At 45.2% G+C, this 15,998-nt stretch overlaps 1 protein-coding gene across 2 annotated transcripts in view; it reads left to right on the top strand.

Moving 5' to 3' along the window:
* Positions 1-15,998, top strand: part of CTNNA1 (catenin alpha 1) — a 111,574-nt gene that overhangs the window by 78,062 nt on the left and 17,514 nt on the right. For both annotated transcript variants that reach the window (XM_068698147.1, XM_068698148.1), the window contains 2 exons: positions 1,822-1,914; positions 11,060-11,216. In XM_068698147.1, coding sequence (XP_068554248.1) covers positions 1,822-1,914; positions 11,060-11,216 — 250 coding nt within the window. The remainder of the gene's footprint in view (positions 1-1,821; positions 1,915-11,059; positions 11,217-15,998) is intronic.

Genomic DNA, 15,998 nt, shown 5'->3' with positions numbered 1-15,998 from the left:
TCATGCCCTGCAGAGGGGATGAGCAGGGTGTGGGGCTGCAGCAAACGTGCCAACGGAGGAGAGGCAAAAGAGCCTTTGGTGAGCTGGGCACGAGCTGCACAACCTTGCAATGAGCTCAAGACTTGCAGCAGCTTCACCTAGAGATATGGAGGTCTTTTCTCTGCAGGCTGGTGGAAAAGAAAGTTGGGAAGTAAAGCACTGGTATCTGAAAGCTGGCCGAGTTCCGCGTGCCGCGTGTTGATGCTGCATAGGCTTTCTCTCAACTTCAGTTTGTTTTCATCCAAATATATGCCACTGCATCTGTTTACCGAGTCGTTCAGCGCTGGAAACCTACCTCTCGTCCTGACAGCTGACAGTTTTACATCCTCTGTAGCTTGATTTGGCTCAGGGGGGAGGAGGATGCTGCGTGCCTCGCGATGGGAACTTGCCGTGGTCCCAAAATTAATAATGGAATTGATGAAAGAGTGTGCAGGCATGTTGGCATGTGGCTGGTGGGACAGTAATGTATTCCGTGTGGGAACATCTGCTGTAAAGGGAACAACTTGGGGAGGGGGAAAGCATACGCTGTAGCTGCCGATACTACTTCAAAGCAACTTGAACACGAACGCACAGGATGGTTTCATTAGAGGGAGGATGGAATTTTCCCAGGTTATGGAGAGAAGGATGTGGAGAAATCTGGTTCAGTGGTGCTGGCGAGCATCTGCTGGTTTACAGTGGGGCTTCTACAACACATTTACTGTTTTTTTTTTTGCAGGTTGCTCTGTCTCTGAAAGGACAGTACTCAGTGTTCATCTCAGTTCACTTCGTACTATTTTTACAGCTCTGTCTTCAAATGGCTCAGAATAACATGCTTGTCATTCACCTGTCAGCCACGAAACGTAACTTAGTTCAGACTTCCTTCCCCTGAGAGTAGCTCCGATATGAGGAACATCTCCAATTACCAAAAAAGTCTGTGCTGTCCCCATCCTGTGTACTCTTAAAAGGCAGTTGTTAACAAAAGGTCCTCTGTTTCAAGATGCCCTACTTAGGGATGCTGCTGTGCAGCAGGTCAAGGTTTTGGAGTAAAGCTGTAGCATCACGAGATGCTATTCTGATTTTAGGGGATTGTGGATGGCTCTTCAAATCACCTGTACTAGCACGTGCCTTTGTTTGAAGCACGGCACAAATGGAGGGCTGGAGGAACACCTCTCTATTCTGCAGCCTTTGACTAAATAAGAAGTGCATCAAGTAGTTTAAAGCAGTGTGTTCAAACACCGGGATCCTGTAGCCGACGTGCGCGGTTCTGCTGATGCTGCACAAAGCCTGAGCTCTGCAGCACCTCGGCACCGCTTGCACACGTGAATCGCTTGGTGTGCCTGTCTGCAGGTTCCTGTGGGTTCACACACAGCAGGGTGTAGAAATCTTTTAAGAAAAATTGAGTTTCCATATAGTTACAAGCATCAGATTTAATCCCAAAGTGCATTGGAGCAGGATTTTTTTTAATTGTGTGATTGCTGCTGTCTTAGTCCTGAATTGGAGCGGGCATTTTAACTGTGACTTCAAGTGCTGGCAGTGATGCTCATGTCCATTTTACTGGTGACAACTTTGCTGAAAGGGTGGTAACACAAATCTCTGTCTTCTTTGTATGGCTATGGTTTTATGCCCTGATGTTTTATGGCTCGAGACAGAACAAATGTCATTAGTGATTTCAAAATTTGTTACAACCAAATCGATGTGGGCCCTTTGCATTTTAGTGGTCACTGTTGGGGTGAGTAAAAAGTTTCCTACAGAGGAAAGTAACAATCAGTTCTAACGGTTCTGTTTTCTTTTCCCCTGACACAGGTTGCTAACCTGGCCTGCTCCATCTCGAATAACGAAGAAGGTGTGAAGTTGGTGCGCATGTCAGCCAGCCAGCTCGAAGCCCTGTGTCCCCAGGTAACAAAGAGCACACGGCTCACCCAGGTTGTTTCGGCCGTACACAGTGCTGGCCTTTGGTGTACCTTTACGGACCTGTCTGCCTGCAGAACTCGGTGTTTTCCTTAACGTGGGGAGTAAATCAAATGCATCAAAACTTAGAAATCTAGAACTACTTGACAGAAAGTCATTAGTGATGAGAATGAATCTTTGGCTCTTCTTCACATAATAACTGTAACTTCCTTGTGCTTGGGTATTCTGGTAACCTCCGAGACAGTAACCCAGTGAAGCTTCAGTGATTTACTCTGCACATTCATGTTGTGGGAAGATGTGTTGTGAAGACACTACCACTGCTCTGATATATGCTATAAGATGAATTGCTTTTTTTTTTTTCCTGAGTAGATTGTAAATATGTCAAAAAAATCTTCCTGATAGACTAGGATCAGAGGAAGCTGGCTATGCATGAAGAGTTTGAACCTGGCTGAGACTATCCTTTAATTAATAACTTCTTAATGGCACGAAGGAAATTAGGTTTATATAAGAACTAGGCTATCCTCTTTCATTTTGATACTACTGATGTTTTAAATGTCAACAACTAGATACTTGAATGAACCCCTGAAGACTGCGGAGTGCTGTCAGTTCTTGCGATTACGTCTTTAAAAGCATCAGGAAGTTCAGGTCTAAAACACACAAATTAGCTGCTGTTGGTAACTGGATGCTAATGGAAAATACGTACTCAAAAGTTGTCAAAGGTCATTTAATGAAAATAAGGTTCATCATCTCAGAATTATTTGGAGTTTATTCAAGTTCTCCCATAAATATCTCACTTCCTTTAGACTAATTTCAAATATATATATGTGCACCAACCTATAGGTAGGTGCACGTAGGAGGAGGACTAGTTTAATTTTTCCTATTAATTTGTAGTAGCAGTGTTATTAAATAGATGAAGATCAGCACCTAAACATAAAACATTAAATACTATCCAGGAGACCTTTTATTGTCCTGGGGTAGACTTGTGTGGTTTGCACTCCTGGATCAGACCCTGGGACCAGTGCATCAGCTGTGCTGTTATCATCCTCCCACATCCAGGGCAGGTGGTATATATGGCTTGTTAAAAGCAAAGGTCCCAGTTTTTAGAGCTGGAAGAAAGCATGTGTAAGAAATAGATTTTTAAAAGTCAAAGTCATCATGCTTGGTATGAGAGCTTGCTCTTTCCTAAAGAAACTAACCAGGCTAGACATAAATTGTTTTTTTAGCTATCTCCAAGAATATGGGAGTATAATGCATGTTCCTCTAAATGAATGCTGGTGCTTTTGAAAACAAGCATGTTAAAGTTAGGATTTCTTTGAATCTAAATGCCTCTGGGACATATTCAAGTTGGGTAGTGGTCTGTCACCTTTATAAAATTACCTTCATAATCAAGTCAACATGAAATAATCAACTACAGTCAGTAGTGTAGACTGAAGTGCAGTTGTTAGCCTTTATTTTCAGGGATTGTGCTAACACATGTAGCATGTGTTGGAAGCTTTGATTATCTATAAACGGGTGAGGAGGGTTAGAACTGATGGGTTTGGGCTTATGTAAGTTTTGTATCTGAGTTTCCAAGCCTTCAGTTCTACTGCTCCACGGTGCAGTCTGCCTTGATTTTAGGGTAGTCACCAAGAGATTAGTAAATGACACTATAGATGTTCCTAGTACTTGAAAGAACGCTTTTATGTTACATTATGTGTTCTCCAGTAGATAGTTTAATGCTCTAGGAGTATTTAAACGTGTTGTGAATCCTGAGATAATTAGGGACACTTGTTTAAACTGTTTTACAAATGGCATCTGTGTTTTCTCCTAACAGTGCAGGAGTTTGTCCAATGCCAGCGTGAGCGATGCAGCACACTTGTCCTCACTGAGTGTTGCTGATCACCCCCAAACTCTGCTCATTCTGTATAATCTCTAAATGCTTCTAGTTACACAGCTTAGTGAGGTGCTTTTTTTAAAGGCAATTATATGCTTATTTAGCAGTTTATTCCTGACAAGAAGCACAGCTTGTTCTTGGATCTCTCTAGGTGACAAACATGTGAATTAGGCATGAAATACAAATTTACTCCAATATTATCTACATTTTTTTTTTTGCTTAGATGGTATTTTTCCAGAAAGATGCTGCATTCAGAGTGAGTCAAGTCAATCAGTAATTACAATACACTCTGAAACTCAAGCGAATATATCAATATCACATGGAGGTACGATGTATGAAATTTAATTCAGGGCATTGCTCTGGTGGAAAGGATGAAACTGAAATTTAATGCGCTTGATTAAGTTCCCAGGTAACCTCTTAAATAGCTTAGCAGTGTAGAGGCCATTCTGGGAGTAGGGAACTCCTGGTTAAAGAATGATTTCTGCAGAAATCAATCTGTAGAGTTAATTATAAAAGCTGTATCTCGGGCAGAGCAGTTAGTCAGTCCCTAGCCGTAACTAGCCTTCCAGAGCTGGCAGCAGGAGTAAGGAATGTGCAACACTTCAAACTGTTTCTTTAGGCAAAGCTTGGAAGTTTTGTTGGTACAGACGAGAATTCATTCATTGCCCCTGTCACCTAAGGGCTCAGACGTTCTCAGATTTGAAATTTAATTCTTTGAGCAAAAAAGTACAGAAAATGGTCTGAAAAGTCACTGCACCGGCAAGCAGTTAAATTGGGATCGTGTGGCTTGCTGCAAATCGTTGTTTCCTCCAGAAAAGCCGTGTGAGTAACATCATCCTTGCTGTTTGCGAGTCCCCAGCCAATTAGCAGGGAATCAAATGCAAAGTTGGAGGCTAAATATAGCATTTAGAGCCTCCTCTGATGGCCCAGGAAGGGCTGTTAGGACGAGCTGCGTGCTCTGCACTAGCCCGCTGGGTCGCTTCTGCCAGGCTGGGCATGCAGGGGAGAAATCACACAGCACTCGGGGGGCACTGGTGCTGCTCTGTGAAGCTTTGGCTTGGAAGCCAGCCCGAGCTCTGTTTTTGAAGGCATGTGTTGCTGAAAATCTGCCTGTGGAAGTGAAAGGACTTTTTTCCGGCATCCCCCAGGGTTTACCTGCCTTCCTGCATCCGTGTGCCTTGCTAGGTGTGTCTGCGGTGTGTCAGGAGGAAGGAACAAAAGTCCTCGATCATTACAGCTAAGCATTTTGTTTTTTAAACATTTAAGATGTTTTCGTAGTGGAAATGGAAAAGTACTGCTGCGAAATACTTGGAATAGTTGCCTGTGCTTCCATTTGCCTAGCAGAGTGCTGGGGGAAATTTTCTTTGCCTTCTTGCTAAACACAGAGCTTGCCAATGGTAAATTAGTGAAAGATTTTGTTTATCTCAACTCAAAAACCTGGATCCTTGCTTGCAACTTTGGCTTCTGAGTTCTGTTTCCAAGAAGTACTTGCTTTGGGAGCCTGCGAAAGCTGTTTTGTAACAGCGTTTTGAATTAAAGATGTCTGAGAAGAGAGCTTAACCATAGCAGTCTTTCTGATCATACAAGCTGTAGGTGTTTAGAAAGCAACAGTGAAAATGCCCCAGTATAGCTCTTGAAGGGAAAGGATTGCTCCATCCTTTTGATGTGACAGTCTGCTGTCACTTGCAGCTGCTTCTACCAGCTATTTGTTGACTTTCGCATTCTTTAAAGCCTCTGTAAAGTTCATCTGTCGACTCCTAGCCAAATTGTAGGCGACTGGGAGCTTCAGAAAATAATTATGGAATAGAGCTTCTGTCGGTTGGGTGCTTCTTCCAGAACAGGCTGGGTCCTGGCACCCCTGGGACCGACATCCCCTGGGTGGCAGCCTGCAGGAGCAGGGTGGACCCACACCTCCCTGGCACGGGTGCTTGGGACCTGCTCTCCCAGCTTCAGGGCACCGAAGGATGGCTCTGAGCACCACGGGCTGCCTCGCCAGGGCACCAGGCACCGTCTCCACCTCTGCTTTCCGTGCTCGCTCCATGCCTGCTGTAGCACAGGCAGCAGTTGGTGCAGCTCGCCCACCCTGCACACTCAGTGAGTGGCACCGATTAAGCAGGCTTCCGATGATTCTTGCATTAAATTACATTTTTTATAAAAAAAAAAAATAATAAAAAAAAAATAAATTGGCTCTTTTCATATTAATGTCTTGTTTTAATGACTGCTGTTCCACATCCATACATTCCAATTTGGAAAAGCTTGAAAAGCAATTTGCTGCGTATAGATTTCTGATGAGGCAGATGGTTACATATGCTGATCACACCTACTGCCACAGACAAACAAAATGCAAAAGCATATGAGGAGTCCCGTGTAGAGGCTCCAAAGTGCATGAAAACTTCTGCTGAAAAGTTAACGTTTCGGTGCAGATCTGTGTCGTGCAGGCTCCCTGTGAAGAGCAACCACCACAGGACAGGGGCGGCCATCCAAAGAAGAATAGTAGAAGCTTGAGCAGTTACGGATTCTCTGCATGTACGTTAAAAGAATCAATGATAGGAGAAAGGGATTCAGTTCTGAGGTAAGAGGCATGTCAGTGGGTAAGGACTGTGTCTCTTCATCACTGGCACAGTGTAATGTGGGGAGTGCTGTAGCAGAACATCTTCCAGAAAAAACATCGTGCCCTGAAACTCCCAGAGCTTCATTGCTTCAAGTCAGTGAAACACAGAACAAAGCAGCACAAAGGGACACCAAGACAAATGCCTCCAACGTTCTTGCAGCTTCAGCAGTGGCTGGTATTACAATGCGAGCCTTCAGCTACAAAAGAAAATGCTTTTCTTTATACAGGAAACTGATAGGATAATTATGCATGTACGGGATATAAATAGAAAATCACTTTGACAGCAGCAGAAGCTAGACTGGAAAAGGTCATGTTATTCCAGTAAAAGCCTGTCAGTGACCAACAGCAGGAAGCATCCTCTGCTTAGACACCCAAAGTAACCACAGGAAGGGAAAGTGGTCGGAGAACCTCTCATATACAGGAGTGCAGAACTGGAAGTCAGGAGCAAACTTTTCCCTTTGGTGCCTCAGCATCCAGGCTCTTGCTGGTCGCTGCCATTAAAGCTGGCGAACGTGCAAAACAATCTGCTGTGTGCTTTGCTTCCAGGCATCTCAGCTCAGCAGTCTCTGCAGAGTGCTTTTTGCTGTATGGGAGCACAGAGAGGGTTAGCACACACGGACATGCGAATGCGAGCCCGGGGTTGGATGTAAGTGGAAGTGACGGAAATGTCCTGCTCACAGCCCGTGTTCCTTCTCGGAGCAAAATGCAGCTAGGAGCAGAGGGGGGGCAGGAGGAGGGTGGATGCTGGAGGTAACTTTGGGACCTGGGGTGTGGAAAATCAAGTTATGAGCAGCTTTTTACAAGCTGTCAGTAAGCTAACAGAAAAACACCGGTGTTAGCAGCCACCTGAGCTGGGCTCAGCTGCTGTGGCAGCTTTGGAGATACAGGGCACGAACTGGTTCGGTGCCGAACTGAAGGCTGGGCTCCCTCTGCTTCTGTTCCCCCTTCCTCGTTTTACCAGGTTTTTTGTTGGGTTGCTTCGGGGTTGGTTTGGTTTTGTTTCTACAAATGTAAAATACCCTAAATTGGAAGGCCATGTAGCTACTTTTCCACCTCATTACCCAAATGGCCACAAGAAAGTTGATGCACCAAGATCTTTATTTAAAAGCAAAACAAATTAAAAAAAATCCCAAATATTTGAACTAAACAGAGCAGGTGTTTAGTGAGCAGCGGGGAGGTGGCTGGGTGCTTCTTGGTGTGGGACAGCAACACCCTAAAGGCAGTGCAGAAGGAACAGTGCCCTATAAAGATCAAAAGTCCCTATAAAAATACTGAGGCAACAGTGAAATGAGTGCCTGCAGCCACCGAGCCAGGGAGCTACGTGGCGTATGGGTGTTGTGTGCACCAAGATGACATGAAGGGGCAAGAGGTGAGCATTGCAAGGCGAAATAAATAGGCAATAATTTCCTTCTGCCAGGTGAGGTTTCTTCCTCTGGCTGTGCCAGCCCAGTCTTCCTGTCACTTTTCCAGGTGGGGGGCAGAAGGGTTTTGTCTTCGATCTTTAGTTTCAGCGAGGAGGAAGGCGGCAGGTTCTTCCCAGGAGGATTTGAGGTGCAGATTGAGCCATCAGCTGCGAGGTTTTTGGATCCCCAGCCTCGCAGAGCTCAGGGCAGGAGCTGCCAAGCCCTGGCTGTGCTGGAGGCAGAGGAAAGGAGCTCCAAGCAACTGGCTGGAACCACGCTCCCGAGCGCTGGGCTGACTTGAACATTGCAATTGCTACATGAAACAAAGCACCGATAAAAATAGTGTGCTTTCTTGCCATGCTTCATTTCCTTCTGGATAGTCTCAAAATGTCCCTGTTTGATTCTTTGCTTTGTACAACTTCAGTGAGTCATTGTGATCACAGTGCTCTGGCAGAATTTTGAGGAGCTCTGAGATACAGAATATCTCCCTGCAATTGCCAAATGTTTTACATGGAAACAGCCACATTTCAGGTAGTCTTGCCATGTTCTTCCTATTTTTAGACTATATATATCCTTCCTGCAAGTTATTCATATTTAAAATTAATTCTTACAATTAAATGCTCAGTGCTTCATGTTTTTGGAGGAGCAATAGTTTACTTCAGTCAATCCTTCAACCCTTACCTCCAAAGCGTTCATTTTTAGATAATAAAGGAATTACAGTGCTGACCACCCACCATACCCACAGACTAGGTATAATCCGGTATTTCTGTCCTTTTGCCATGCCTTCCTAAGCATCTGCTGGCAAATCAGTCACTGGATACCAGCCATGATGCAAGAGCATATTTACCTGAATAGATATTTTTTAGGATTTTATCAGTAATCCCTGGGATATTTCACCCAGATAGATGTGAGCGATGTCCAGGATAACTTGTCTGTGTAAATCTTAAGCTTTGCATATTTGACAGAGTGAAGGTTCTGATCATCCTTGCTAAAACTGAATGTTTTGACCGCTTTGCAGATGGAGATAAGATGCTAGATGTGTAGAAATGGATTCAGGACCGTGAGATGGAATACGTGCTATAAAAAGGGCTCTTGGGCTGCATCAGCCGTCCTGAGTTTCTTCCTGAGCACGCATGGGAGCACAAAACCCACAAACCTTTGTGGGTTTGTGAGAACTGAGCTGTATTTTGTATTTAGCTCTGCAGAGATACTCAGTAGCCTTCGATGTCCCCACCAGTGCATTGCCCTTGTCTCTAGGACTGCTGGCTGCTTTCTAAGCACAGGAGGGTGTGTGGACAAGGTGGGCAAGGCAGGTCTTGCCTGCTAGTTTTGCTGGGCAGATTTTTTTAAGGTGCATTTGAGTTGACCATCCCTTTTTGCTGGTGACTGGGCTGACCTGTCCCAGTGCCTAAAGTGTGTTTGCTGGTCTGATATTAGCCAAGGTAGCTACAGGAGAGGAGGATAAAACATCCCGAGCCCTGGTATCACCATCTCTGTCTCTGTAGTAGCGGTTACTAGCTACAGAACAGCGCAGAGCAGATTGCTGGAGCACTGCCTGTCTCACCCTTTTTGTTTGCATAATGCCTGTTATTTGTATTCATCTTCATAAAACTTGGATATCTCGATTTTCATTGATAGATAGTGCATTACAGAAATGAGTCTGGAGCAAGAAATGGCATTGGCTAGACTGAAGAAACAGGAGCTTTGAGCAGAGAATGGGCTTCCCTTTCTAAAAACTCCATTTCTGATTGATTTTAGACTTCTGAACTTCATTTCTGTGGGTGTCACAAGGCTTCTTTCAGAGCCTGCAGGACTTGGGAACCACAGACCCCATGTGAGGCTGGTGGGAGCAGCCAGCACCCCAGCAGGCAGCAGCTCTCCTGGAAGGGGACTCCTGGTTCCCGCAGCTGCTTACCCTCAAAGTGAGAATTCATGGTTTAATTTGGGGAAAGGGGAAGCAGCAGCAGACCCACGCGTTGCTCGGTCAGCACAGGGACGGTGTGGTTATTGCCAGGATTTCAAGGTGTGCAGCTCGCAGAGCAGGGTAGCTTCGCTCAGCCAGTGCCATTCCTCGCGTCCCTTGGGTGAATCAGCCTCCTTCTGCCTGACTCACTCAGTGCCATCATGACACGTCTGACATCACCATCATTCCCGTGTTTAGTGAGTTCTGGATTTTTTTAAATGCCTTGTGACACTTCCAAATGAAGCAGGTAGAAAAAGTAGATCTTGTAAACGCGGGAACATCTGGTGCTTGCGTGTTTTGTTCAACGGCTTCGTGAAATTAAGGCAGTCCTAAAGTGGAGAAGAAAAATTACACGCTGAGCTTAGGAGTTAATTAGCTCCAGCGCCCAGGTGTTTGAAAACAAGGCTGGGATTGTCGTGTCGGTCTGACTGGAGGTTTTCTCGTGCCTGGCGTGTTCCCAGGTCACTTTGCTGAAGCATAGTGGAGCCAGAGCTGATGCTGGAAGAGGAACAGGCTTTTGTGATTGCTTCCTTCCCACACGTGGAGGAGGCTATTTTAGATATTTACCTGATGAGTTAGCACAGCAAAAAGTTTGTTGCCCAGCAGTGTGTGTAACATTTCTTCTGCTCAGAAAATCAACAGGATCGAAGGAAATTACAGGCTGAGGGTTTGAAAAAAACTTGTGGGGGGTTTGGGAGGAGCATCAGATAAAAAAAAAAAACTGTTTTCTGGCCAATTCAGCTTTTCCAGAGCCATAATAGGAATCCTAAGCTGTTGTAAGAATTACTGGCAAGGTACAGACTAAGATTTTAAGGAAAAGAAGATAAATAATAAAATCTATCCTTATTTTTGTGTTTGTATATTGTTCCTACGTCAAACTGTGTAAACTTAATCCTATTTTGACCTTTTTTCCTCAGGTTCTAGTGCCTAGCTTAGGAAATGCAGCCTCCAGTGTATTAAATGTCATCCTGTGTGAAATGTGTAACAGCATGACCCGTGTTCAGAGAGCTGCACCTCTTTAACATGAGCTGTTAAAGAAAGGTGAAGCTGGCTGGTGTGAATACGGGCCAGGTGTCCTTGCATGTAATAACTGCCCATAATAAACGTGGGAGCAGGTATGAGCTGGGCATGAAAGCATCAGAATGAACACTTTCGTGTTTAAACATCAAGTTCCAGAAAACTTACTAAACTCGCTTTGTTTGCTGCTGAGTTCATTGGATAAACATAAAGAACCTTTCTGTCGAGTTCAGAACATGCTTTAAAAATCCAGAGGTGTTTTGCAGGTCATTAATGCCGCCCTGGCTCTGGCTGCTAAACCTCAAAGCAAGCTGGCTCAAGAAAACATGGAGCTCTTCAAGGAGCAGTGGGAGAGGCAGGTCCGCGTGCTGACCGACGCCGTCGATGACATAACCTCCATTGACGACTTCCTGGCCGTGTCAGGTAAGGGGGTGACCTGAGACACAGTCCTTCTCGTAACCCAGCTTATTCCTGGGAATAAAAGCCTTCTGGAGCCTTCCCTGGCGTTTGGAAGGGATGGTGTTGGTACACTTCACCTGGCACACGTTGTCTGCTGCTGAGTGTGGTGTAAAAATAGAGCGGGAGTTGTTGGCACAAGGAGAAAAGGTATTTTTCCAAGTGTGAAAACAGTGCTAGTTTAGTTAGCAGGTACTCTGGAAACTTGTCATTGCACTTCCAGAGTGAGCATGCATAAATGTATATATTTACATGTCAGTAGACAGATCCGCTTAAATATAGTGGAAGACACTTCATGGCTCTGGATCTGGAATCGCTAGCTGAGCTTCCAGTGAGCTGCCGTGTAGCTACTGGAGACAAGCCTCACCCTAACACTGGGGGAAATAGAAGACGTTCACGTTCGAGTTAGGAACTAGCAGAAAAAAGGATCCCTCAGTTCAGCTCAGACTCTTCTTGCAAAAACAAAAATTAATATCAAACTCTGATCATACAAGTTAATTAAAACTGTTCGCACAGAAAATGTTCAGTGAATATTTTTAATCCCGTCAGTTCTCCTAACGTTTTTAAAGAAGATCATATACTTATCATGATACAGTAATAATTCCTTTTGTCACAGTGCTTGCCGAGATAACCTGTTTTATCAGCATCAAGTGATAAAGACCCACTAGTAGCTGCAGTGACCTAGAAATAATAGGGGCATTTTTATTTTCACGTCCTCTAATTCCGTTGTAGTCAGAGGACACAGTGCTATAACCACATGAGTTGTGCCTGCGCTAGCTTCCACAAATTACCACTACAAATTGAGGGTCTGATTTTCCTAGAGCAGACTGGAGCATCTCCAGTGACCTAGAAACCCCAGCCGTAAGGAGGGATTTTAGAGAAGGATGTGTGGGATCAGAGGTACCAAGTGAACGTACCTAGGAAATGTACATGAAATACTGAGGTCCTGAATTAAAAGACCCTCTTTAAAAAAAATAAATATTCAAAATAAATTTAAAAAGGTAGTGTTTCTACAAAGAGTTACCTGTTTACATGTTTTATTGTGGTTCCCTGGGTTCTGAACACCAGGTTCCTTTGCAATGAGTTAGCAGAAACTTTCTCAGCACTTGCATGTCCTCCTTCTCTCTCTCTTTCTGCGTGCTCTTCGTTGCAGCAGCAGTTGAAATGGCACAGCTGCGAGGAGCCTATTTCTGGGGAAATATATTTAGAGAGAATTGCGTGCTGAAGTTCACGGCTCCATTTGGAGTTTGCCCACAAGTGTGCAAAACGTTTCAAAGGGAAAAAAACTGTCGGTCTGTGAAAACACAGCCCGTACCGAGCCGCCTGGCTGTGTTTACTTGGAGGTGTGCCTCAAAATGGGGCAAACCACGGGGACTGGCTGGTCCTTTTCCCTGTGCAGGTCCCTCAAAGAGATGGGTACCTGCTTTTGAGGATGCGGTGCTGGCCCTTTGTTGAATTGCTCTGAGAAGTGTCAAGGGTTTGGCGATAGGCTGGGACCGTTTCTTTGCTGGGGTGACAGCAGGCTGCCTCGCAGACAGCACCTCCTGGGTGTGCATGCTCCCCAAAATGGTGCCAGGGCAGTGCTGTGGTTTGGGACTGCTTCAGATGCTCAACTGCATCCAGCAATTACTGGTTTTGCTGCGCTATCAAAGAGATGTTTGAAAAATATTAAAGCAATAAATACTGCTTCGAGTATTATTTGTTTGAACTTTGATAAATGTTTTCCATATAAATGCCACCACTCCAGTTCTCGGCTAAAAGCCTAAACGTGTCTTTGGGTAAGATTGTGATGGGTATGATTTATGCCAGGTTCCTCGTGGGGTTATGAGGATCTTGGTGCACAGAAGGGTTTAAATTGATAACTAACCGGGATGTAAGCAAAATTAAAAAGCATTCTTGTAGGTCTGTGTGCGTGTGTATAATACCACATTCCTACAATTTGTTGTGCTGTCTAGCAGGAAGTGTGTGCTTTGTCCAATTTAGGCTGGAATTGTATTAATTGTGCAGGCTCGATGGAAGAGGTGCTGGGTTTAGATAATAGCAGGAGACTGTACAGGAACCAGGAAGCTTGAACGCACAGCATTGCAGCTAAGCTTGCAGGTTACAACATTTAATGAAGACCCCAGGACAAGAAGGCCCTGCAGAGTTAGGACAATGGTCTGGCAGCAGCTGATGGTCAGTGCCTAGGGAATTCAGCACAGCAGGCTCCTACAGCCTAAAGATCTTCCCTGAGCACTCCCAGCCAGGTGTGGTTTGCAGTCCAGGGAGCTCCAGCACCAGAGGTGCCGGCTGCTGAGCGGCCCTTGCTGGGCTTTTCTCACTTCAGCCTGTGTGATTGCTCTTTTGACCATTACAAACTGCTGCCATCTCCAGCAAAATTCACACCCTAGGAGTGCCCTGTGTGAAGAACCTCCTTGGTTTTGAAACGTCACCTGTGTGCTTCGTTTGATGCCTTGTTGTAGAAGGTGCTGCACAATTTTTTCCCTTTCCAGTTTCTTCATGCTGTTCGTAAGTGTACAGACTTCTGTCGTATGCTTACTCAGTCATCTCTTAATCGTCTGCAAAGACTTTGCCTGTTTCATTGCTCATTTCAGCGCTCTTCTGTACCTCCCGCAATACTTATCCCCTTGTCAGCCCCCTCCCTAGCTCTCTGCGTGTTTGTGTTCCCACTGACTGTTCTTCAGAGCAGTTGCTGATGGCACCATGTAATCATCACATTCAGGGCTCTGAAATTACCTGGATTTCCTTCCAAACCTCTTAAAACCCATCCCGTGTGCTGCCTCCTGCTCTTCTGGAGCTGACAGAGCTGTAAGCTCGAGGTTGCTCATCATGACAGTGCTGATCTTAAGAGCGTGTGGCTGAAGCCTTCATGGTCCCCGTGGTTATCCTTCTTCATTACAAAATGCATCCTGTGTTTTGAAATGTATGAACACACAAGGATTTGGATTATAACAATGTCTGCTGACACTGTAGCTCCACCTGGTTTCACCAGTGTCCCTTGGCAAGAAAAGCTCCACCATGGGAATGGTCCTGAGCCCTTCCCCAGGGAACACAGCAGAAGAGCAGGGTTATGTTTTTGCATCTGTGGCTTCAGCTTCTGGGTGTTGCTCCACATTTTGGTCCTCCTCTAGCCTCCAGACCCCTTGGCTGACTTCTTAGGATGCTTGGGGAAGGAGTTCCTGATTGCTGTGATGGGGAGGTGCTGCTAGGTGTGTTGAGGTGGTGGGCTGAGGAGTGACAGGCATGGGGACTTCCAGCTGTTACCTTTTCACTGTTCTTTGTATTTCTTTGTTTGCTCTAAATATATTTTTATTGGAAAAATACGGTCTTTCCACTTTATCCTCTCTTACCTCGGTACCAACCCGCACCATTTTTTCCCTACACTTCCTCGGGTAGGACACGATGCCTTTGCTGTTGCTGCTGTTCGTTCTGTGTTACCTTTTGTTGCTGTGAGATTTTTCTCCCGCTCAGCAGCACGAGAGCTGTGAGCTTTGATGTAGGACAGCTCCATAACGTCCCTGCAGGTACTGGCGCTGAACCTGTGTCAGCATTTCCCCGGCGCTGCCACCCTGGCCTCGGCAGATGGCATTTTGTGCCAGACACTCGTGGTCCATATGCCTGTAGGACAGGTAGTAGCGTGTGTATAGACGAGCACAAAGAACGGTGTCAAGTCTTATTTGTTATCATCCAGCTGGAGAATATAACCTGAGTAGATGCACCTGACAGCCCCGCTCTTCCCCAGGGCCCCTCGCAGACCTCCCTGCGGAGGATTTTCTGTCTTCCCACAGAATTACCTTTCTGGCCACTTTGCATCTGCGAAAGACATCAGCTGATCAGCCGGCATTTAGATACCCATCCTCATTTTGTCAGTGCCTTTTATTAAAGTTCACATCGTCCGAGGAGACTTTTCAATGTACTGTATTCTTGTAGGAATCCAGGCAATAAGCAGTCTCTGTTTTGGCCTGACACTGATGCTTTTCTTTTTGTTTTTGTAACTTGCAGGGATGTCTGCCTCTTGCTTTAATACCGACACTGTGTGTGCTCCTTGCTGGAGCTCTTGTAGCCTGGCTGTCTGCTCACCGAGTTGTCAGCTTACTGATGAACCTGCACTTTTCTCTCTTAGGGCCACATCCTGCCCTCAGCTGAACTTGCTCATTCCGAGTTGCTTCAGAGGTGTTTCACAAGTGTAATTTTTGTCCAGGCTGCTTACAGAAGTCTTGCAATATTGCATCTGGCTCTGTTAATTTTATGTAAATTATGCAGGACTCTTCCAGCAGCAGTCCTTCCAGCCAGTTCATACAAATCCTCTATCAGCCAACTCAATGGGCTGCTCAGCTCTACCAGCTCTTGCAAAATGTCTCTTTTACTACCTGTGTAGGGAATAAAAGCCACTTCGGTAGCACAGATTGGCAGCGTGGCGTGATTAAGGCAATGGTAAGTAATGCTGGAAACTATTTAAAGGACACAGCAGAAATGTTTCCAAGGAGGTTTCTTACAAAGCAGCAGAAATGTTGGATTGTGATGTCAAATCATTGGTACTGATACATTAAAGAAGTGCCTAACGGAGTTTGGAAAACATCCTGGGTAGGTGTCAGCAGACGAGCATCCAAACCTCGTTAGGCATCCTCAGAAATCTCTTGAGGGTTTTTACTCATTTGGACCTCTTGAGCTTGATAAATGAGGGAAAATATCTCTGTATAAAAACGTATATCCTGAAAGTAAATTACAAACGGAGGTTTTGGCTTTATT

This window comes from Anas acuta, chromosome 14 (assembly GCF_963932015.1).
Source record: "Anas acuta chromosome 14, bAnaAcu1.1, whole genome shotgun sequence".
Lineage (NCBI taxonomy): Eukaryota > Metazoa > Chordata > Aves > Anseriformes > Anatidae > Anas > Anas acuta.
The sequence above is the reverse complement of the archived record's forward strand: the minus strand, read 5'-3'. Positions and strand labels throughout refer to the sequence as shown.